At 33.0% G+C, this 25,486-nt stretch overlaps 1 protein-coding gene across 1 annotated transcript in view; it reads left to right on the top strand.

Annotated features, from left to right (window-relative positions):
- Positions 1–25,486, top strand: part of SLC15A5 (solute carrier family 15 member 5) — a 221,551-nt gene that overhangs the window by 47,076 nt on the left and 148,989 nt on the right. Inside the window, exons 2-3 of the mRNA XM_051962427.1 lie at positions 11,770–12,066; positions 20,172–20,394. Coding sequence (XP_051818387.1) covers positions 11,770–12,066; positions 20,172–20,394 — 520 coding nt within the window. The remainder of the gene's footprint in view (positions 1–11,769; positions 12,067–20,171; positions 20,395–25,486) is intronic.

The following is a 25,486-nucleotide window of genomic DNA, read 5'->3' on the forward strand; positions in this document are numbered from 1 at the left end:
TTCTAAGGACCAACTTAAGTCATTTCAAAGTTATTTAGTTGAAAGTTGACATAAAGGTTGATCAGTAAATGGTTAATCATTAGCAGTTCATGATGAAGAACTACTAAGATGCAGATGAGTTTCTACCTGAAGTGGCAGAGGGAATACCCATACTAATTAAATCAAAGATTATTTGAACACTGAGATAGTTATGATGTGATGTAGTGGATCAAGAACCAGGCTTGAAATCAGGAAAATCTGGGTTCAAGTTTTGCTTCTAACACACACTAGCTGCTTTACTCTAGATATGTTATAATAATCTCTCAATGACTTAGGCAACCAAGATTATTCATTGCACAGTAATTGCTAATATGCTTTGATAAGGAGTTTTCTAAGCCAATTAAATCACAGATTATACCCACTTCTTAAAAAGCATATTACTTAGGGAAAGCTTAAGTTCTTTGTGTAATAGATTTCACTTAATTTCTTTTAGCTTCTTTTCTAAGAAAATGGCTTAGTTGATTTAATGAGGATTGTGATATTTGCAGTAATTGAATACATTTAGATGATTTGGTAGAATATCCCAATACTTAAAAAAAAAATATCTGGAATTTCATTACTCTCACCAATGAGCATGGGGCCAGTCCGTTCTCATTTCAGAAGATGATTTCATGAATTGCAATGGTAAAATAGCTGATCACATTATAGGCAACCTTTTATTTACCTCTTTGCAGAGATTGTACTCTTAACCTTGATCATTCCTTTAGTTAATCAACTGAGGCTAATAATCTCGAACCTCTTTGATAGGGCTTCTTCTGAAGATCTCAAACAATGATCATAGGTCTTAGCTTCATCATATTCCAGGAAAGCTTCATCATATTCCAGAAAAAAGTCAATATTGCCTTCACAATTAGAGACACTGAGATTTAGACAGGTTAAGCAATTTGCCAAAATTCATATAGCAAATCATAACTAGAAGTCAAGCTTTCTTGACTGACTGTCTATTCATTGATTTCTTCAAAAGTCAGTACCATTGAGGTGTCTTTGGTGCACTAAAAGACAAATTTCATAGAAATTATGAGGCAAAGTATTTTTTATGAATCTTTAAATAGGTTAACAACTTTTACCACTTAATTGGAAACCATGTAATGAGAGGGCACCAAAGCAGACTTTGAACAGAGATTAAATACCGACCAAATGCAAGAGGAGACTTGACATGCACATATGAAAACATCACTAATTGTGCCCCAATATTTATATGTGGTTTGTTGAATAGTACAGCATCTGTTATATAGCTAGGACCAGATCTTGCTGCTTGCCAAAATCTCTCCTGCGCATAGTATTGATTCATAGGGCACTGCCTAAAGAGGTAGTGCATTTACTCCTGGCATAGGATCAATAAAATATGATAAATAATGTATAATAACAATAAAACAATGCATAATAAAACATCTACTACTGGACTGTATGCCCCTAAACTCTCCTAGATCCAAGGAGTTTTCAGTGCTTTTTCCATAAACCTCTTTGGATCAAGAATCCTAAAAAAGATAACATTAAAATATTTCATTTTCCTCTGCCAGTCTTTTTGAGTACAGGTAAAAACAAAACATAGATGTATCCTGGCGATCATCTCGTCAGCTCTATAATACTGCACCCTTTGGACTAGAGGTTATACCCAGGAGGACTTAACTCTTTCAGCTCTGATTTTCCTCTCCTGAAGTCAACCCTGTCCTAATTGATGAGAGCCTTCCATTTTATCTAGACATGTTTCACTTTATATCTCAAGCATCTTATAATAGCCACATTTACTCCTATCCAACTCAACATTATTCATAATCAAAGTCATACCTTCATTGCAAGCAGGTAAGTAGCACAATGGATAGAGTGCCAGTCCTGAAATCATGAAGAATCATCTTTTAGGGTTCAAATCTGCCTTAGACACTTCCTAGTTATGGGACCCTAGGAAAGTTACTTCATCTTATTTACCTCAGTTTCTTCATCTGTAAAACGAGCTGGAGAAAGAAACAGCAAATCACTCAATCAAAAATCTTTACCAAGAAAAGTCCACATGGGGCCAAGAAGAGTTGGATACAAGTGAAAATTACCAAACCACAACCTCAATCTACTCCTTATAAACTGAAATATCTCTCCCTGTCCAATACTGCCAATATGTGCTAATTCCCCATTGGAATAGAAGTTGTTTAAAAATAGGAATTTTATTTGCATCCATATTTGTTTTTCAAGGGTTTGTGACAGCTAGTATCAAGGACTTGAAACTAGATCTTCTGATTTTGAAATCTTTTCATTATTTTTCATTATTTTCAATATTTTCATTATTCCATTGTGCCTTCTTTAGGGTCACACATTTAAAAAAATAATGTTACTGTCATTTGTTTACCTTGGCTACATTTAAAAATTGCTCCCTTTTCCCAACTTTGATAAATTCATCCTTTATGTATTACTGTCTACCGGGTGCCTTAACTTATATCCAGACAAATATCTAAGGAGCTGAATGTTTTCAAATTTTAAAATATATTTATTTATTTTAAAAAATACTAAAAACATTTCTTTGTTGTGCCCCTAATCATTATGTTGTACCATAAGAAGCAAACTAGTGTAGTTCTGGTTCTGACGTGTAATCTTTTTTGTTAAATTAAATAGTCCACATATCATTTTCTAATTTTCAAATGTCAGCAATTTATTATTTACAAATAAAGCCTTCTTTTCTACTTTGATTCTACTGATTCTACTGATCTGATTTGTGTCCATTTTTATTTTTGTTTTTGTTTTTGTTTTTGTTTTTGTTTTTTTTTTGTTTTTTTGCTTTGCCTGACACACCTAACCCCACCTAAGTTGCTATTTGGCAGTTTATTCAAAACATAATTTTGAGACCTAGAGAGATGGTAACATATATGAAGGAACAAAACAGTTTCTTCATCCTGAATCACTGCCCAGTTTAATTGTTAGTTTTGGAAAGACCTTGAGGTTCAAAGGCAGGGTCAAAAACAGCTCTGAATTTGAGCCTAGTGATTAGGACATAGAAAAATTCAGGAAAGCCTCAGGAGCACTAATGAGTAAACACTTCTGCTATTTAAAACTCTCATTCCATATCCCAGAAACAAATGTCAATTTCTGGACAGATGGTTAACTGACACTCTAAGACTACCCATATATACCGTATAAAAATGACAAGTATAGGAAATACAGAAAGGTCTGAAAGAACTTGAACACAATTATACAAATCAGGGTTGACAGACTAAGAATAACATCTATGTTGCTAAAATAATCTTGTGTAGGACCAAAATGGGGGAAAACTTTTAGATACTAATAAAAAAGGTGTTATTATTTTCTTATTAAATTGTATATTACACTATTATTTTTAGTCAAATGTAAATAGTTCAAATATTAAAGTTAGATTAGAATGATGTTACACTTGTATTTTGTATTTCTTGAGAAGATTATTTGTTATAAATAACAAAATAATAATAGTAAGCATCCCATTTATAGCAATTAAATCATATTTTCACTGTGAGCAGCTTATCATTCAACTATAGCTTTCATTTGACCATGGGTTGACAAGAAAACCTAAAAATTAAGAGAAGTATAAAATCTTCATTTTCTGTTTAAATTTTATTTCAGATGTTTTACTTATAAACTTAATAAGAATTTTCTTCAGAAACTTATCAATAATCACAAAGATCTCAACATACATCTTCCATTCTGGTTCTTAAATTTCCTCAAATGAATACACTTTCTTTTTTGTCCTTTTTTTTCAATAGTATATATTTTTTTGAAATTCATGTAAAGATAGTTTCTAGCATTCATTTCTGTAAGATTTTATGGAGATTTTTTCTCCCTTCCTATCCTCCCTCCTCCTTCCTTAAGACAGCAAGCAATATGATATAGGTTAAACATGTACAATATATTTCCATATTTATTATGTTGTGCAAAAAAAAATGGATCAAAAGGGAAAAACTACAAGAAAGAAAACAAACAAATAAAGTGAAAATACTATGATCCAATTCACATTCAGCCTCCATAATTCTCTCTCTGGAAATGAATGGCACTTTCCATCCTGAATCTATTGGAATTGTCTTGGATCACTGCATTGCTGAGAAGAGTTGGTTCTGCTCATTTCACTCAGCATCAGTTCATATAAGTCTTTCCAGGCTTTTCTGAAATCAAGCTGTTCATTTCTTCTAGAAATAATATTCTATTACATTCATATCCCTTAATTTATTCAGTCATTTCCCAATTGATGGGCATCCACTCAGTTTTCAGTCCTTCGCCACAAAAAGAAGGGCTGATACATGCATTTTTGCATATGTGGGATCTTTTCCCTCTATGAATATACTTTTTAAAAGCTTTTTTATTTTCAAAACATATGCTCAGATAATTTTTCAACACTCACCCTTGCATAGCCTTGTGTGTCAAATTTTCCCCTCTTTCACCCTACCTCCTCCCCTAGATGGCAAGCAATCCAATATATGTTGTACATGTTAAATCTAGTATGTGTAAACATATTTATACAATTCTCTTGCTGCACAAGAAAAATCAGATCTATAAGGAAAGTAAATGTGTAATATTCTCATTTGGTTTTCCTGGAGGTTTTTGGGGCAGCCTTCTTTTCAGCAAAGTAATCACCACAAGAATAGCCAGGTGTTAAAGTCCAAAAGTCTTTATTGTCTCTTTCAAAGTCTTGTCTCTTCCTGGGGCCCGGTTAGCTTTCTTAAAGGCCTTCCTGAGTCTTGGTTTCAGTGGAGAATCTAAGGAGAAGAGCCTGCCCTCACAGGGTGTGAGATGGGATGAATGAATCTGTCTCTTAGTCCCCCAGGAACCTGACCAAAGATGGACTGAATCTCTCTCCTTGGCTCCTAGAGCTTGAATCAATTCTCTGTGTATTTTAGAGTTCAGGCCTTTATCAGAACCCTTAAATATAAGAAATGGTTTCCCAGTTTATTGCTTCCCTTCTGATGTCTGCATTGGTTTTGTTTGTACAAAACTTTCTAACTTAATATAATCAAAATTATCTATTTGGTGTTCAATTATGAGTTCCAGTTCTTTGGACACAAATTCCTTCCTTCTTCACAGATCTGAAAGGTAAACTATTCTACGTTTTTCTAATTTGCTTATAATATCACTCTTTATGTCTAAATCATGAACCCATTTCAACCTTATCTTAGTATACAGTGTTAAGTGTGGGTTAGTTCCTAGTTTCTTCCATACTAGCTTCCTATTTTCCCAGCAATTTTTGTCTCTTTTCCCAAAAAAGGGTCTTTGGGTTTGTCAAATACCAGATTGCTATAATTATTGACTATTTTGTCTTGTGATCCTAACCTATTCCACTGATTGACTACTCTGTTTCTTAGCCAATACCAAATGGTTTTGTTGACCACTCTTTTATAATATACTTTTAGGTCTGGCACAGCTGGACCACTTTCATTGGCACTTTTTTTTCATTAATTCTCTTGAAATTCTTGACCTTTTGTTCTTCTAGATGAACTTTGTTATATTTTCTAGGTCTGTAAAATAATTTCTTAGGAGTTTGATTGGTATGGCATCAAATAAGTAGATTGATTTAGGTAGTATTGCTATTTTTATTATTCACTCAGCCTACCCATGAGCACTTGATAGTTTTCCAATTGATTAGATCTGATTTTATTTGTATGGAAAGTGTTTTGTAATTGTGTCCATATAGTTCCTGACTTTCCCTTGGGAGATAAATTCTCAAATATTTTATATTATTAACAGTTATTTTACATTGAATTTCTCTTTGTATCTCTTGCTGTTGGATTTTGTTAGTGATGTATAAGAATGCAGATGATTTATGTGGATTTATTTTGTATCCTGCAACTTTGCGAAAGTTGTTGATTATTTCTAATAACTTTTTAGTTGATTCTCTGAGGTTCTCTAAGCATACCATCATATCATCTGCAAAAAGTGATAATTTGGTTTCCTCATTACCTACTCTAATTCCTTTCATCTCTTTTTCTTCTCATTGCCAAGGGTAGCATTTCTAAGACAATATTGAATAGCAATGGTAATAGTGAGCAACCTATTGTTTCATCCCTGATCTTACTGGAAATAGTTCTAGTTTATCCCCATTACATATGATGCTTGCTGATGGTTTTAAATAGATGCGACCAACTATTTTAAGGAAAAGTCCATTTATTCCTCTAGTGTTTTTAATAGAAATGTATTGGAATCCTTACAAACTGTTAAGTCATTAGAGCTGATAGAGATAATAATTATCTAATTTAGCATGGTTCAGTATGATTGATCTGATTTTACAAGGAGATGTTATGGGCCAGAAGAAACAAGGTACTAAGTAGAACTGATAAAAAGAATGCTTGTGTTCACACCTTTAGAGAGCTCATAAAAGCAAGAAGCTCTTAGGGCCAGAGAGCACTCTGGGAGGAAACCCATAATCCCATTCTCAGATCCCACAATCCTATTCTCTCAGAGAAGAACCATAAATAGAGCTTCAGTGATCCAGTCAAGGGAGTTCAGCTGAAAAGATTGAGAGGGGAGCATCAAGTGAGTTCAGCCAGAAGCCTTCTCTCGGAGGCAAGAGAGATTTATTCCATCTTCCACCTTTGTGCAGGCTGGAGGCTGAAGAAAACAGAGGCAGAAGCAAAGGACAAAGCTGCAAGAGCTCTTGGAACCAAGCAGAAAAATAGGCCTCTAAGAAAAACTAACCGGGCTATTTTGGAGGAAGCAATAAAAGATTTGAACTTTTATCACCTGGCTGCGTTTGGGTGATTATTACTCTTAACCGAAACTAAGGCTGCCTTCAGAAAAATCTTCCCGAGAAACCTGCCCTCTCTCAGAGAGAACCATTATATTTTAAAGAAGAAAAACACCACAGGAATGGGTGTTGGATTTTATCAAATTCTTTTTCTGCATCTATTGAGATAATCATATGGCTTTTGTTAATTTGGTTATTGATATAGTCAATTATGCTAATAGTTTTCCTAATATTGAACCAGCCCTGCATTCCTGATATAAATCCTACTTGGTTGTGGTGTATTATCCTGGGGATGATTATCTGTAATCTCTTTGCTAATATTTTATTTAAGATTTTTGCATCAGTATTTTTTCCCTGTTTTTGTCCTACCTGGTTTATGTCTTTGTTATAAAATAAATTTGGTAGGAGTCTTTCATTTCCTATTTTGTCAAATAGTTTATATAGTATTGGAGTTAATTGCTCTTTAAATGGTTGGTAGAATTCATATGTAAATCCATCTGGTCCAGTGGATTTTTTCTTAGGTAGTTGATTAATAGTTTGTTCTATTTCTTTTTCTAAAATGGGACTATTTAAATAATTTATTTCATCTTCTGTTAATCTGGGCAATCTATATTTTTGTAGGTATTCCTCCATTTCACTTAGGTTGTCAAATTTATTCACATAATATTGTGCAAAGTAAGTCCTGATAATTGCTCTAGTTTCTTTTTCATTGATGAATAGTTCTTCCTTTTCATTTTGAGACTAATAATTTGATTTTCCTCTTTCCTTTTTCTAATCAAATTAACTAAAAGTTTATCTGTTTTGGGTTTTTTTTTTTCATAAAACCAACTCTTAGTTTTATTTATTAATTCAATAGTTTTTTTTGTTGTTGTTGTTTTTTTTTTAGTTTCAATTTTATTGATCTCTCCTTTTATTTTTAGAATTTCAAGTTTGGTATTTAATTGGGGGTTTTAAATTTGTTCTTTTTCTAGCTTTTTTATTTGCAAGCCCAATTACTGATCTTCTTTTTCTCTATTTTTTTAAGTAACCTTTTAGAGATATAAAATTTCTCCTTATTACTGCTTTGGCTGCATTCCACAAATTTTGGCATGTTTTCTCATTGTTGTCATTTTCTTAGATGAAATTATTGATTGTGTCTATGATTTGCTCTTTCACCCATTCATTCTTTAGGATGAGATTATTTAGTTTCCAATTTCTTTTTGGTCTATTTTTCCCTTGCCCTTTATTGAATGTAATTTTTATTACATCATGATGTGAAAAAATGCATTTATTATTTCTGCCTTTCTGCATTTGATTTTGAGGTCTTTATGCTCTAATATAGTCAATTTTTGAATAGGTTCTATGAACTTCTGAGAAGAAAGTTTATTCCTTTCTGTCTCCATTCAATTTTCTCCAAAGATCTATCATATCTAGTTTTTCTAGTATTCTATTTACCTCTTTAACTTCTTTCTCATTTATTTTGTGATTTGATTTATTTAGTTTTAAGAAAGCAAGACTGAGATTTTCCACTATTATAGTTTTGTTGTCTATTTCTTCTAGCAATTCTCTTAACTTCTCCTTTAGGAATTTAGATGCTATACCATTTGATATTGCTTCATTATCTATGATACCCTTTAGCAAGATATAGTTTCCTTCCTTATCTCTTTTAATTAGATCAATTTTTACTTTTGCTTCATCTGAGATCAGGATGGCTACTCCCTTTTTTTTTTTTTACTTCACCTGAAACATAATAGATTCTGCTCCAGCCTTTTGTCTTTACTCTGTATGTGTGGCTCTGTTTTAAATGTGTTTCTTGTAAACAACATATTGTATAATTCTGGCTTTAAATCCACTCTGCTATCCACTTATGTTTTATGGGAGAGTTCACCCCATTCAAATTTACAGTTAAAACTACAGATTCTGTATTTCCTGCCATCTTATTAACCCCAAATTATACTTTTTTCTTTTCTTTTCCCCTTTCCCTCCTCCCCAGCATTTTACTTATGAGCAATATTTGTCTCAATCAGTCCTCCCCCTTTAGAGACCATCCCCCTTTCTTATATCTTTCCCCTTCTATTTCTTTTTTCCCTTCTATTTTAGCCTATCCCTTCCCTTTTGCCCTTTCCCTTCCCACTTTTCTATAAGATGAGAGATGTTTCTCAGTGAAACCCAACTATATCTAATATTCTTTCTTTGGCCAAATTTAATGAGAGTAAGATTCACACAATATTCACCACCCTCCCTTCTATCCCTCAATTATAATATGTTTTTTTTGCCTCTTCTTGAGATGTAATTTCCCTCATTTTACCTCCACTTTCCCTCTTTTTTCTGTTACAATCTCCTTTCCATCTCGAGTTTCTTTTTTATTTTATAACAGTATAACTTTCAATGTATACCCATAACAGAAATACAGTTCTCAAGGGTTTTTTTTTCCTTTTTATCTTTTTATGCTTCTCTTGAATTCTATATTTGGAGGTCAAATTTTTTGATTAGCTCTGGTCTTTTCATCAAAAATACATGGAATTTACCAGTTTCATTGAATGTCTATCTTCTTCTCTGAAAGAAAATGCTCAGTTTAGCAGGGTATTTATTCTTGCCTTTTGGGATATCAGATTCCAGGCTGTTTAATCCTTTAAAGTAGAAGCTGATAGGTCCTGAGTATTCCTTATTGCGGCTCCTCGGTATTTGAATTATTTCTTTCTGGCTGCTTGTAATATTTTTGCCTTGGTCCAATTTTTTCCTTAACCATGATATTCCTTGGGGTTTTAATTTTGAGCTCTCTTTCAGAGAAAGAAAGTTTGGTGAATTCTTTCAATGGTCATTTTACCTTCTGTTTCTATGATATCCAGCCAGTTCTCTTTGATGATTTCCTGAAAGATAGGCTTTTTTTTTTCATCATGTATTTCAGGGAGTCCAATAATCCTCAGATTGTCTCTCCTAGATCTATTTTTCAGGTCAGTTGTTTTCCCAATTAGGTATTTACTTTTTTTTTCTTTTTTTCTTTTTTTTCTTTTTGGTTTTGCTTAACTGATTCTTGTTGTCTTATTGAATCATTCATTTCCGTTTGTTCAGTTCTGAATTTTACTGTGATATTTTCTTCATTTACTTTTTTAAAATACTTCTTTTTATATTTGTCAAATTGAATTGAATTTTTAAATGAGTCATTTTGTTCTATGAAATTTTTTTGCATTTCACAAATTCTGTTTTTTAAGGAGTTATTTTCTTTTTCTGTCTCACAAATTCTGTTTTTCTGGGAGTTCCTTTCTTTTTCCATTTTATCAAATTTATCTTTTAATGTGTTATATGCTTTTCCCATTTCACTAAGTCTATTTTGTAGTGAATTTTCTTCAGATCATTTCTGTGTTGCCTTTTCCAAACTTTCTCACAAATTTTTCATTTCCTTTCCCCATTTTTCTCCTAGCTCTCTTTCAAGATCCTTTTTAAATTTCTTCTAGGAAAGCCTTGTGTGGTGGGGACCAGGTTATATCAGCCATATCCATCCAGAGTTGCAGTCTACTCATGAGTATCATTTCAGCACATCTATTACCTATTAGATTGAATTAGCTCTCTTGTATTAGGACCTCTAGTTCTTCTTTGATGACTAAACTTTTGTAATTTGTATATAGATACTTGAAGCCATGAATTTTTGGGGGGTGACTATTTCATATTTAAAATTTTTGTCAATGTTTGTCTATGAATCTTTTGTATTTTAAGCATTGATTTTGTAGTAGAGGAAACAAATAACTAAGTTATAATTGATTTACATTTCATATTGAATATATTTTGAAGATCTGTTGATCCCTTTTAGGGAGACTGTCATGTGTTATGTGCAACACATTTTGCTTTGGAAGTTTTCCTCCAAGAATTTTAATGCGAGTCCAAGAGTGTTGAATCATGTAATGCAATTTTTAAAAGCATTTTAAACAGTCTTGACTTTGGAGATCAGACTCTCCTTGGGATTGAACTCCACTAGTGTGAACAGAAAGCTAGGGTTCTTTATCGGAAGAGAGCACCCTGTGACTTTTTGGCTAAAAAATTTATACTGTTATACATCAAAGTCCTGGTTCTAAACAAATCCCTTGGTTTCAAAATCAGATTTCTTTCCACTATATAGAGCTGTACTTCTTATGTGGCTATGAAGTCTATATGCCATTCTCCTTTTCATAGACTCAAAATTATACCTTGAAATTTGAAGTGTTTTCTTCTTAGTGCTATTTGATTTGATCAGTAAACTCCTACTTTCTAAAATTGCAGGCCATTATCCACTCACTTAGATGAACAGAGATCCAATAATGAATGCCTTATCCAAAAATATCTTTGTTTCTTTATTCCTGGTTACTAGTTTATAATAATATCCAAACATTACCATTTGTTTAATATTTTCCCATTTCATTAATTAACTCAAATTACTTTATTATAAACACAGATAGTCACCTGAAAGTACTAGGATTTTTGTTACCTAATTAACTTCCTTATCTGAATTTCAACTAAAAATAAAAAGAAATGTAATAATGATAAGATATCACACTCTCACACTCTCCAAAACAGATTTTCTTTATTTCTTTTCAGTGTTCTGGTCTTTTTAATTAAAGTATCAGAAATTATTAGATTCAAATTATTTCTTGATCTATTATTCAAATTCTCCTGAAATATTGCTTCACCTGTGTCACTACTTAAACCTTTATCAGTGTAAAGCAGATGAGTTCCCACACATATTCAACTGGATTCATGTAACAATATAATTTAGGGAAGGAGAAGAAGAGTATAAATAAACTAATTAAACAAACAAATCAGATTTGGACACAGCTGAGTGACAATAGAATTTAAATACTCATGTATTTTATGCTTTCAGGTCACCAGAATGAATAACATGAATGTGCAAAGAATACAACAAAATTGTAGCATGGAGGCGTGAAATTCAAAGCAAAGATCTTATTTCATTAGAGGGCAGGAGGAAAAAAAACACAAGTTTAAACTATGCCAGTCTTGTTTAAGAAAGTTAGTTATGCCTGTTAAAAACTTTAAAAAATGTCAAGAAAAACTCCTTTTAAACCACCAAAAAGAAAGGAAGAAGAAAAGAGTTGGTAGATTTCCTGTGTCACAAACAAAGAAAAAACTTCAGGCTCGAATTTGTTTGCTGCTGGTGGAATTGTGTGAAAGATTCACCTTTTTTGCCATCGTCTGTAATATGATTATTTTTTGCACAGTAAAGCTAGGCTACCACAATTACCAAGCTGTCATTGTTAATCTCAGTTTCATTGGGACTTCAATGCTCACTCCTGTGTTTATGGGATGGCTGGCTGACACCTGTTTGGAGAGGACCAAACTGGTATACCTTTGTTCATTTCTTCATTTTGTAGGTAAGTAGCATCTCTTTATATATTTTGGAGATTTGATTTATAGTTTAAATTGAGTTTCTTGCTTATGTTATTGCTATCTTGCTCTGTCTGAATTAGATTATTTGGTGAAATTTTTTTTTTCCTTATTCTTTAGGAAGAAGTTAGTGAAAAAAAAATTTTTTTTAATGAATTGTGAAAAGTTTACATTTATTTGCATGGCTATTGTAGAAATTATTTTCTGTTAAGTCTTAAGATTCAATATGCTAAAGGGCATTTAGTGACTATGCAAAAAATACAAAGAGATCTTCCATTTTGTGATGGTTTTCAGAAAAAAATTTTTTTCACCTAATAATCTATTCAACAGTGAACAAAGCAAAAGAAGTAACACTTTCTGAACTGTGGACAAGCTATGTGAAATGAAGGTTTTACTTCTAGGAAAATATTGTTCAAGACTAATGTGATCTATCCAGAAATAAAACTTTTTTAGTGGTTGTAGCATGCACTGATGTTTTTAGGCTCAATGAATCACTTTGATCTATTCTGTCATCTGGGGCTCAATAGGATACAATAATTTTCATTCAGTAAGCACTTGTTGAAATGGCACTGTGAACAATTTGTGGAAATAACTAGACCATAAAAAGTGCAAATAGAGGAATTTTGAGTTGGAAGCTATCGCAATTGTAATGATATTGAGGAATAAAGTTTCTAGGTAGCCAAAAAAGGGAAAGACAACTTATTACTGTCACTCCCCAAAAAGGTGACCAAGGAAATGTCAAATGCCAATTTGTTTGTTACCTTTTCCATTTATATAATTATTTTAATAAGATAGACACATCAAAGGCATCCTTAATGAAACTATTAAAAAATAATGAGCAAGTTTTTAAAGTAATATTCTGCAATAAACTACATTTTTACCACTATGGAATTAATTGAAAGCAGTATGGTATTTTTTTTAATCTACTGTACTTTCACTTTTCTGGCTATAAATCAGCATTTGGGTCATTTAGAATAAAACTTTTTAATTTTGATTTATTTATTATAAGCATTTATTTTCTCTCCATTTCCCCAAAACCCCACATTTTTTCTTTTTCTTTTTAAGGTCCATTTTATTTTATTTTCAGTTCTGAATTCTCTTCTTTCAGGAAAACAAAATGTGTTACAAAATTTTACACAAATTTCTATATTATCTACATCCAAAAATGCTTCATTCTATATTCTAAGTTCATCACTTTTTTTATCTTGAGATGGATAAGTATGTTTAATTATGAGTTCTATGAAAATGTAATTGCTTCTGTTGTGTTAATTAGAGTTCCTTACTCTTTCAAAGTTACTTGTCTTTACAGTATTGTTGCTAATATATATATATATATTAGTCTGGTTCTGCTCACTTTATTTTGTATCAGTTTCATGCAACTCTTCCCAGTATCTTCTAAAACCATGCCCTTCAATTTTCTTACATTAATTATGTAAGATTTTATTAGTATTTTATCAATGCAAATGCAACAATTTGTTCAGCTAGTTGTTCCCCAACTGATGTACCTCTGTCAGTTTTCAGTTTTTGCCATCATGAAAAGTGCTTTTATAAATATTTTCTATATATTTACTGTTTTAAAAATATTTTCTTTCTTTTTTCTTTACTAGGATATAAACCTAGTAGAACTATCACTGTGTCATTAGGAATGCATAACTAAATAGCTTTGGGGGCAAAGTTCCAAATAGGTTTCCAAAATGGCCATATTAGTTCACAGCTCCCCCAACATTAATGTACTTTCTTTCCCTCCTCTACAATTCCTCCAGCATTCTTAATTTTTTAACATGTCAATTTTTTCAGCCCCCTTCCCCATTAAGTAATAAAAGAAACAAACACACACAAAAAAAAACCCTTTCATACACATATGGATAGTTTAAGCAAGCAAGTTCCCACACTGGCTAAGTACAGAAAAGTCTCATTTTCTCTCTTTCTCTCTATAGATATAAATAGATGTCGATATTTATATCTGTATTGTGTGTGTGTATTTTAAGTCTTTCTGGATGAAGAAGTATTCTATACTTTAATAGAATTCTATACTTCAGTACTGTGGACTTCTATTTTATCATTTCATTTATCAGGGTTCTTAAATCTGTCAAAGTTATGCATTTACTTTCCATATTGTTGCCATTGCATAAAGTGTTCTCCAGATTCTACTAATTTCACTTTGCATCTGTTCATAGAGGTCATACCAGTTGTTTCTTAAATTATCCATTTTATCATTTCTTATGTAACAAAAACATACTACAATTTGTTAAGCTTTTTCTCATTAGAATAGAATTCTCTTAGTTTCCGGTTGGGGACTACTGAAAAAAAAGGAACTATAACTATTTTTCCTAAAAATAGATAATTTTCATTTTTGCTTTGTTGTCTTTGGAGTATAGTCCTAATAATAGAACAAAACTTAAAGACACATTTCTAACAAGTTATCTTTTGTGCAAGTAAAAATTATTCAAGATTTCATGAAATACATTAACAACCAAGGTGACCCTGCTTAACAACATCCTGCTAATGAATGACAATCAAGGCATGAAACAGAGATCGGTAAACTCTCCAAGGCATTTACCATTGGAATGGAGAAGATCCAATGGAAAGTTGAACTAAAATATAGAATTCCTATAGATGATAAAGTCTATAATAGGGTGCTATATGTGAGTGAAATTATGCCAAGACATTTCAAAAACTCCTAAATGAAATCTGTAACAATGCAAAAAAGAAGTCTATCTAAGCAAGACAATGAATGAAAAACATCTATTGTTAACTCTATGATAGATACTGGGATGGAAAATCAACAGGTCAGACATAGGCTTCTGACAAGTTAGGCAACCAAGAAATATTTATTAAGCATTGAATGCCTGGCACTTTGCTAACTGTTCAAGATAAAAAGTAAGGAGAAAAAATAGTGTCTGTTCTCAAGGAGCTCACAGCCTAATAGAGAAGACAGCATACAAAAACCCATGTGCATGATAGGATAACTTGAGAATATTCTTAGAGGAAAAGAACTAAGATTAAGAAGACTGGGAGAAGTTTCTTCTAGAAGATGGAACATTAGATGAAACTTGAAGGAAGTTAAGGAAACCAGGAAGTAAAATGAGGGAGAGTATTCCAAGCTTGGAAGACAATGAAAATACACCATTAAGGGACGGACAGTCATGTGCCAGGAAAAATGGGGCCAGCATTACTGGATCATAGAGTAAATGGAAGGGAATGTGGTATAAGAGACCTGGAAAATTAGGAAAGGAACAATATTGTGAATGGATTTGAAAAACACACAAAGGATCTTTTTTTTTTTTCCTGAGGAATTACAGTTCATTGAATGAGGCTGTGAGTGGAAGAGATATGTTAGAATAAGACTTCAAAGGAAAAATAATTTGGCACCTGAGTTGAGCAGGAAAAAGGTAGTGGATTAGATTGTTTGGGGAAATGTCAAAATTCTTTAATAATTCCAAACTTCCAAAAATAGAGGCCTCACATTTTCTCCCAACATTCTATTAGTGGTGGTGTATGACTATGAGTTGTAGAAAAACTATAGTCTCTGAAGAATTGCAAAAAAAAAAAAAAAAAAAGTATAGCTCAATGATGAAGACACAGAGCAATTGAGAGTAAGCTACAAAATATTACAAATTAGGAATTGTAAAATAGAAGTGAGTAAAGGATGTCAACAAATAAATGAATTAAAAAGATAATGTTGGAAACCTGTTCAAAGCCAAGAGGACAGTTCATAGTCTTTATAATATTTATAAAATGTCAAGTGAAATCAAGGAAGGCTGCCCTGTTTATTGAGTAAATGAATACAATGTATACAATAAATAAATACATGTATAATAATAAATGTATACAATCCTATGAATATAATCATTGCCTTGTAAATATGTGATTTTTAAGCATTTACTGACCTATTGTTTTTCTTTATCACTTTTCTGGGCATTTTGAGGCACAAAATAGATCCTTTGATGTTGTTGATATCCAATAAAGATGATAGTATGCATACTTGAAAAAACTAGAACATCAAAGCCAGTGTATAATATATCTAGCCCAACCATTATATGAAATATGAAAAGAATAAAAGCACAGTTGGTATATTCAATACATATTTGTTGAAAGGAGTATATCTAATACCAAATTTTGAAAGAATATCCATGTACAGTGGAGAATGAGTCAGTGGTGAAACAAATTAGTATTAGTAATGCTGAAACTGAAAATAGCATTAATAACAAATGACATTTGAGAGTCTCAGCTGAACTCTTCTTCCACTGAAATTATCCTCCAACCTTAAAATAATGCCTTACACCAAATTCTGAAGTGGCAGCGTAACAAAAGGTTTGAGTGAAACATTTTTTTAATCCAAGACAACTTAGAAGATCAATACAATCTGTGATGCTGAGGTGGGAATCAGTCCAGAATGCAGTAGGGCTTGGAAGCAGCTGCAATAGGGCAGCTTCAGAAGCTTTCACACCACAGAGAGTAAAGGGGTTGGATAACCAGTCCGAAAAAAGATTACAGGGAACCCTTCTCTGGCATTAGGTGCAGAACCCTGTTGTATTATCCATATGTAGCTCTGGGTCACAGTTCCAGAGCAAGAGGAGCACTAGCACTTAGGGGCAGAGAGGGGAGGTTCTGGTCACAGTACCAGGGTGAAGAAAACTAGTGATAACACATAAGGGGCCCTGGTTGTGGCTGCAAGAGAATAAGGGACTTAGTCACAGTTCCAGAGCCAAAAAGAGACTTAGCATTTGCAGCTGTAAGGGAGCAAAGTCCTTTTCTGGGTAAAAAGCAGAGGACAAGAGAGGAGAGCAGAAACCACATCTTCCCTTGGATCATACCACCTTGGAGGCACCAAAAACTTGCAAATCACTCAAACTAGCTCTAAAAACAGCAGTACAAAAACCGTGATTATATTATTGTCTGGAACAGAAATTTTTCTTATCTGTATTTTTTTAATTAAAAATTTAAAAACATGATCAATTTTCATAAAAATATAGTTGATGGAATGAAATATATATTCTTTAATAATGCATCAAAAATTGCCAAAGATCATTCAATTTGACTTTAATCCTCATTCTGTTGATTTCTCTTTTCTGTCTTGTAAATCTTTATTAGATAATCAACTCAGAGAGAAAAAATGTTGAGTTTTTTATGAATGTTTTATTGCCCTCAATGACCTTTTGTTGTTTATTTAAGATGCTTTTTTTGTTTTGTTTTTGCTGAGGCAATTGTGGTTAAGTGACTTGCCCAGGATCACACAGTTAGGAAGTGTTTAGTGTCTGAGGCTAGATTTGAACTCAAGTCCTCCTGACTTCAGGTATGGTGCTCTATCCACTGTGCCACTAGCTGCCCCTCTTTAAGATTTTATGGAGGTATCATTTAATATATATGTATTTGTACATATTAGGTTTTTTCATCATATATGTTACCTTTTAAACATTATGAAGTTTCTGTATTAATTTTTTCTGACATCAATTTTTACTGTTATCTTGATTAAAATCATAATCTTAGTTCTGGTTAAAATGTCCTAAAGCTTTATAGATTTTTTGATGAGTTCATCATTTTCATTCTTCATGTGTCTCTGTTAAGATCATAGATCTAAAATCCAAAAACAGATTATTGGACTCCTGTTTATTATCCATCACTTTCTTTTATTAAAAACTTTAATCCATTTCTATTTAGAGTTATAATCTGTGTTTTCTCCCATTAAATTAAATAATTTGTTTTTTTCTTCCTTATCCATCTCTATAAAATCAGAACTTAGTTACCCTGCTTATGCTTACACTAATCTGATCCTAGTCTTCTCACAAAAATTCTCCAATTTTATCATCATAGAAAATGTCCCTTTCTGAAAGCAAATTAAGTCTGGCTGACTATGAGTAACATTTGATTAGTCAGCAGGAAAACACATTGGTGGGGACTAATAAGTTAAAATATTAGAATCAATCCCTCAGGCTACCCTTGGATTCTGAATTCTCTTTCTGGGCCCTTGTTCTGAGAAATAAGCATGGTAGTACACCTGAGAATTGGTAGAAGAAGATGAAAGTCTTTATGAACTGCATAGATAACAAAACAGAAAGATTAATTGACTTCCTCAAAGTCGCATAACTAGTCACTAACTAACAGGGACAGGATTCAAATCCAGATCTCCATATTATGAATTAGTTTCATACACTATACTTCTCTTCTACACCATACTGCCTAGTTTGCAGCAGGTAACCAACAATGATATATAGATGAGAAGTGGCAAATACCATGGACATATGTGATCAGCAAATGGAGTCAGTGGATTATATAAAGAGAGCAAGAGACAATAAACTTTATATCTCCAAGATAATAAAAGATTATAAGGAATGTTTCAAATAGGTTGGATATAACCTTCATGTTGGACTTATAAGAAAATACTTAAGTTGAAGCTTAATCTTTATCCAGAAAGATTTTTTTCTTTTTTTCAATCTTTTGTTGTCTGTTTTTTCAGAATAGTTTTTTGGTAAGATGAGAATGTTTAGAGGCATTGCAATTTAAAATATTGGAGGGAGTACACTAAAATCAGAAAGTGAGCAAATAATCAATTTTTTAAAGAAAATATTTGTTATAAACATGTGAATTATTACTTTCTAATAGGGTAAGTTATTTTTGGGACATTCAGTCTGGTTATTTAGGGAACTCTTTGCAAGTGATTAGGCTCATAATTCATCAGACTTATCATTCATTCATTGTTTCTCATCTTGGTAAATGGAAGATCAAAGACAAACTTGTCATCATTCCTAAGTTTCTATTATAACTATTGTCAGTCCTCCTAAATTTTATACATCTCTTTATCTTTGGAGTATCTCCTGGATGAGGCTTAAGGTCTCTATCACTATTATCAGCTGAAAAGGATGAATCAAAAGAAACAGGGCAAAACATATCAATTCTGTGGGCAGCTACGTGGCACAGTGGATAGAGCATCAGCCCTGAAGTCAGGAAGACCTGAGTTAACATCTGGTCTCAGACACTTAATATGTACTAGCTGTGTGACCCTGGGCAAGTCACTTAATCCCAATTGCCTCAAGGGAAAAAACAGTTCTGTCTAATTCTACATGAGCACTTTTCACATGATTGAAAGAAGAGTGGTAATGATAATCACACAATGAGCATTTATTCTATGTTTACTACATTTCTGGCACTGCACTATATTTCCAGGTAATCATATAGAACCAAAAGAGCTGCCCTCAAGGAGCTTGCAATCTAACTGCAGGGACAAAATTAACATGTATGAAAAAAAGAGAAACTGAATATTAAAGAAGTGTTCTTGAAGTACAAAGAATGGAATGATAATTGTGAATTGGGGGGAAAAGCATCTAAAATATAGGCCCTCTAAAGGACAAATGGAAAGGATATCCTACTTCTCATGCCCTTCATGCCACCTGTCTGCTTATATTACAATGTGTGTTCAAGTTATTTCATAAACTCCTTTTCCAGTCTGATATGAGTTAATATCTAATTCTGACTTCTAGCATATGAGAAAAGAAAGGAGACAGGAAGTGGGGAAAAAATCAGAATAAAGGAAAAATAAAAAGGATAGAGACCGGTATTATAGATTCATTTCAAGCGGGAGAACTAATCTCAATCCCAAAGAATTTTCTCTTTGAGACACCTTAAATCAAATCAAGCTCTCGCTTTGACCAGGATATATTTAACTAAATTAGCAATTTAGTACCCTTGAAGAGTCAAAGCACTTCTTTGTACGGTCTATGTGTTCATTATTTATTTATTTGTTTTCATTTATAGTTTAACTAGACCTATTTTGTTACAAGGAAGATTCTTTTTGGTGGGGTGGGATTAAAGTAATAAGAAAGTACTTATGATGAAGAAAAAGGAAAAAAAAATGTACATTTTATACTTCCCCCAAGGAACTTTTCTTACCTAATTTTATCTTTGGAGATTGTGTTCATGAGTTTATAGTCAGTTGAATTTAGAAACATGATGTTCTAAGAATGGTTATTGTTTTCTAAGCTTAGAATTGTTGTCCTAACAAAAGAAATAAAATGAATAAAAATTATAACTTATTTGATTGTTTGATATTATTAACTTTTAATCTTATTAACTCAATCTTTTGCTTTGCCCACAGGGACTGCTCTGCTACCTGTTGTTGCTTTTCCCTCGGAGGATTTTTTTGTAGATTCTCATTATGTAATTCACAGCCTACCTAAAAAGGAACAAAATGTCCTGTTCTATTTAGGACTAATGGCAACCTGCCTTGGAACTGGAGGAATAAGAACCATAGTGTGCTCATTAAGTTCCTACGGACTTCAGGAGTATGGACCAAAGAAACTAATGTCTTTTTTTACCTGGTAGGTAATAAAATGGTTTACGTCATAGAAACTATTTGGCCAAATATTATTATTTGGTGAAAATTGAATTAAGGCTTTGAAATTTATATTTGAAAGAGATCACTGTGGTCTTTAATGCAATATTCCCAAATTCATCTAAAACAGGTATTAATTGTCCCATAACTTCAATATATCATTTTTTTCCTTCTACAAAATGACCATGTACTATTTTGTAAAATGGTGTTTCAGGACCTATAATCAAAGAGATCAAGGAGAATACAAACAAGACATAGAAAGAAAACAAATGTTTAGATCACCTAATGTTTGTATATGTGACCTGGAGACTCACAAATGTCTCTGGGGCTCTTAGCTACATTTAAGTACAATGCAGTGTTTGGAGTTAATCTTAATTATTCAAATACGGTTCAGATTCCCATTTCTGTGAACATTCTATTATTAGTAGTACTATTGTTATTATTATCATCATCATCAGTAATAGTAGCAAAGATTTGACACTTTTTGCATTTATTATCTCACACAATCCCCAAAACAACTCTGTGAGACATTATTATCTATCATCTATATTACTATTACAAATAAGAAAACTGAGGCTTAAAGATGTTAGACTTAGTTTCATATCATTAGTAAGCCATTAGGTTACAATTTGAACTCACATTTTCCAGATTCCTAAAGCAGTACTCTCCGTAGCATGCCTTTAACTGCAAATATGTATGCATAGCAAATTAGGCAAAACACCATCATGAATAGAGAAGACATATAACATAAGCAATGAAAGCACACTAAATGGCAAACAAACTGATTTTATACAACATATAAGAATGACTGTCTCAATTACAGACAAACACTATATACCGAGCATCATAATAAATAGTGCTACTTAAGTAATTGCTTCTCTTCTTTCTCCTAAAAGATCAGTGAGCTGGTCACTGGACTAATAACCCTAGCACTTTGACCAGAAATACTTGGGTTCTATATCCACAGACTTCCTCCCCTGTAGCCCTGATTTTGATCTGATTCAGGCTGATTATCACTCTCTACAAAGTCTTTGCATTCTCTCTGTCACCTAGGTTGATGTGTTAAAAGGGGTTGTCTCTATATCCAACCTTTACTCCTATCTGTACAAAGCATAGGGATGCCATTAGGACCAGGATATATTTAACTTCTATGATGGAACCAGGGAACATTTATGTGCTCTCTTACCTAAGTAATTAGATGAATAGTTATCAGGCTTAGACAGTGTCTCTAAAATCATTGAGATTTCTGAGCATGATCTGCTTCACTTGGTGATTCTTTTCCTTCTCCTTACCAAAGAGTTCTTCTAACTTTCCAATAGAAAGTTGTGATGAATTCATTGTCTTGATGGATCTCTTACCATCTTCTGGGGATATTTGAAAACTGTGTTTCCAGTCTTTTAACTTCTTTCCATGGATTGCTTTCTATCAGTCTGCCATTCACCCCAAGATTCATTAACAACTCTTATCACATTGCTTAAAATCTTGGCAACAAATTCAAGTATTATGCTATCACTTTTCTCTGTCAGAATTTTTTTGAGCTGACACCACAACCAAGGCAGCAGCTCTCTTTCACTGTCACTCAGCTGAGAACATATTGGTTGTGATTCTCTCCATCTTTTCCTTCTTCTGAAATTCCAGTCCACAAGGAAATGGGCAGGTATGATCCCCACAAAAACATTAATGCCATTCCTTGTAACATTGTTTTCTGGTATTAGCAATTTCACATTTTAACTCTACTTGGCTTCTTGTTAGGGTCTCAGGGTTCTCAAAATACTTAATAATGTGGAACTGAAATACTTAAACTGTGGTGTTTTCTAAAGGTTGTAAAGTGTGACTCTGGACTTCGTGATTCCTACTAATGCCACTTCTTCCTTAAAGAAAAAGACCCTATCTTGGTCAGAGTGAATCTTGACAGGAAAGCCCTACGTAGAGAAGTAGTTCTTCCACAACACTTTGGCAATTTTAGATGTTTTCTGTATCATCATTGAGGATTCCTGTGTATACCAAGTGAACTGGTCTATTACCACTAAGATGTTGCTTATGTTTTTCCCATCTCCTTCCAGAGACAGAAAGCCAATGCAAACAGATTCCAAAGGCTTACTGGTACTTACAGTTTCTAAGTATGCAGCACAAATTGGCAGCATGTTCCTTTAAACATATTGAGCACATTTCACATTTTGCTGCCATTTGGGACCAGTAAAATCTGATTCTTACTAGTTCAATTATCCTCTCTTGACCCACATTCCAAAGTTACAGTAAAGTATTATCATGGCCATAACTTGAAGTGTTTTGGGTACCAGGAAGTGCTTATAAGTTAATAAGTATGAGATCAGTCAATCTGGTTCAGCATCCTACTGCAGATTTTTAACTTCTTCTGTTGTGTCAAAGAAAGGGGGATTTCTGGGGAATGAAATCTGAATGTTTAAGAATCAATCCCTCAATACCAGCCATCCAGAGATAACTGTAGTTCAAAGAAACAAAATTTACAAACCCAGATGTGGTATATTTTCTGGTGGAAGTCTAAGATTCTCAGTTATAATTTCATGGGGAAAAGGTATGAATTTCTCTGAATCTCAGAGAACACCTTCACCCCATATGCATATATAGATATATAAATATCACCATAGCTTAGGATTCATCCAGTCCAGGAATCTTATCATTTACATTCACATTCCCTGACATACAGTGGACACTAATTCATAGTATCACCCAACTTATTGTTACTCAAAATGTTAGTCCTCACTTAAAACTGAACTCTATACATATCTTAAAATTTCTCAGTGATAATACATTTCAAACAAATCAGTCAATAAACATTCATCAAGGACTTATTATGTTCCCACCAAAATTTTACTTTGTTTATTGTTATTGTCAGAAGAATCTGGCAAATTCAATTGGTAGCATTGACCTTTCCTGCTATTTTTAATTTCTCCTTTTCAGTCTCCTTCTAGGCCAACCCCGTGTGTGTGTGTGTGTGTGTGTGTGTGTGTGTGTGTGTGTGTGTGTCTTTGTTCTTTGGGTCTGTCTTAAGACTTTTCATCTCTATATACTTTTTTCTCATAATCTTATCAACTCAATAGAATGGATGCTCTTTGAGGGAAAGGACTCTTTCATTCTTATATTCCCAATACAAAATAAATGCCTGGCACACAGAAAATACTTAAAGGTTTGTTATTAAATCAATATTTTCTCACAGGTTTAATTGCCAGCTTACTGATTGATGAATCCCATATGTACATAACTAACTCTTATCTCTTTTCTGATCTCTATAGTCCCATTACCAACAACATCTCCACTTGGCTTTCTATTGTCTTTAGAATAAATAAAAACTTCCAGTAGGCATTTAAAACTTTTCACAATGGTATGTCCAATATATTCTTTCAGATTCTCCTCTCAATTCTGTGTTTTTCAGATTGGATTACTTAATGTTTTCTACACATGGCATTTTATATTACTTTTCCTTGACTTTATATGCACTGCTCTCTTTCCTATTCTCTACCTCTTTGCATCCTAAACTCCATTCAAGCCTACATATATTTTCAAATGGCAAATTTTTTTTCATCACTATAGATAACATAAAGAGACTACCAGATTTTGTGGTGATATCTAACTAACAGTTCTTTCAGGTGGATTAAAAGATTGTCTAACTTTGATAGAACAATCTTCTAAGAATACTTTTTAAAACATCAGGAGTCATTTTGAAGCAAATTCTACTTTTTATTCCATGGAAACATTCTGTATCCCACTTCTATACTGAAAACTCAGATTATTAAACTGAGTTTCTCCCTCAAATGAACCTTTCATTCTTCAGAGAGTTGACACAATAAAGTCTAGTTAATCTACATCTAGTTTTGACTTGGAAGATTCAGTCTTCTTATGATGCTCTCTACTGCTACTTTCTTCTAGTTTCTTGTAAGCTTCTGTATAGGAACCATGAATTGTCAAGGCATGGAAATATTTAGTTCCAGAATATAGCCTACAGTGCTCTGCTAATTCTTTGAAGAAGCAGAGGCCGAGTTCAATAAACACTTGAGATATTTGCCAGATTTGAACTCACTAGACCCAAAACAGACACTTTCTTACTGAAATTTCTTAGGAAATTTCAAGTTGATAGTAATAGTTTGCCCATTATTCCATTTCTCAGAACTTTTCAATGTGTTCTCTTACATTGCTCCCAAAGTTCATACATATAAAGGTGTTTTTAGTATTATTTTAACATATATTTCCTTGAATAAATAAGTCTGGAGGACTTAGGGAGATCATGAAAGGTATCTTGTAGAAAATGGGATTCTAGATGAGACTTGTAGGAAGTCAGGGAAGCCAGGAATTGGAGATGAAGAGAAAAAGCATTCTGTGCATGTGGGACAAAAAGTGATTATCATGGAATCAGGAGATAGAGTGTCTAGTATAAGGAGGCCAATGTAATAGAATGATAAAGTACATGGAAGTGAATACAGTGTAAGAAAACTGGAAAGATAATCTTGGAATCTCTCAAGTTTCTCAAACAGAAGAGTAACATAGTGAAACATACTTTAATATCACTTTGTCAATTATAATGGATATTCTGAAAGGGGAGCAACTTGAGGCTAGAAGATATGATAGAAGGCTATTGCAACAGTCCAGATATGAAATGGTCAGAGCCTGGAACTGGAAAATGGAAGGAGGGATGGAGTTATCTAAGAGTTATCAAGTTGATCGGCCTAAGCAACAAATTGGATATGAGGGAGGGTGAAAGTGAAGAGTTAAGAATAACTGTGAGATTGGTTAACTGGAAGTCCAAACAGTAATAGAAAAATTATTAAGGCTTGCAACATGGGGTTGTAGATAAAATGTAATAAGCTTAGTTTTGAACATATTTAATGAAAACATCTATGATGAACAGTTTGAGATAGACAATAAGCAGGTGGAGATATGAGAATCAAGGTCAAGAGAGAGATAAGGGTTAGGACTAGATAAGTAGATCTGAAAATCATTAGCATAATTATGATGAGAGAATCAATGGGAATTGATGATATCATTAAATAAAATAGTACAAGGAAAAGAAAAGAGGGCCCAAAACAAATTCTTGTGGATCATCC

Source organism: Antechinus flavipes, chromosome 5 (genome assembly GCF_016432865.1).
Source record: "Antechinus flavipes isolate AdamAnt ecotype Samford, QLD, Australia chromosome 5, AdamAnt_v2, whole genome shotgun sequence".
NCBI lineage: Eukaryota > Metazoa > Chordata > Mammalia > Dasyuromorphia > Dasyuridae > Antechinus > Antechinus flavipes.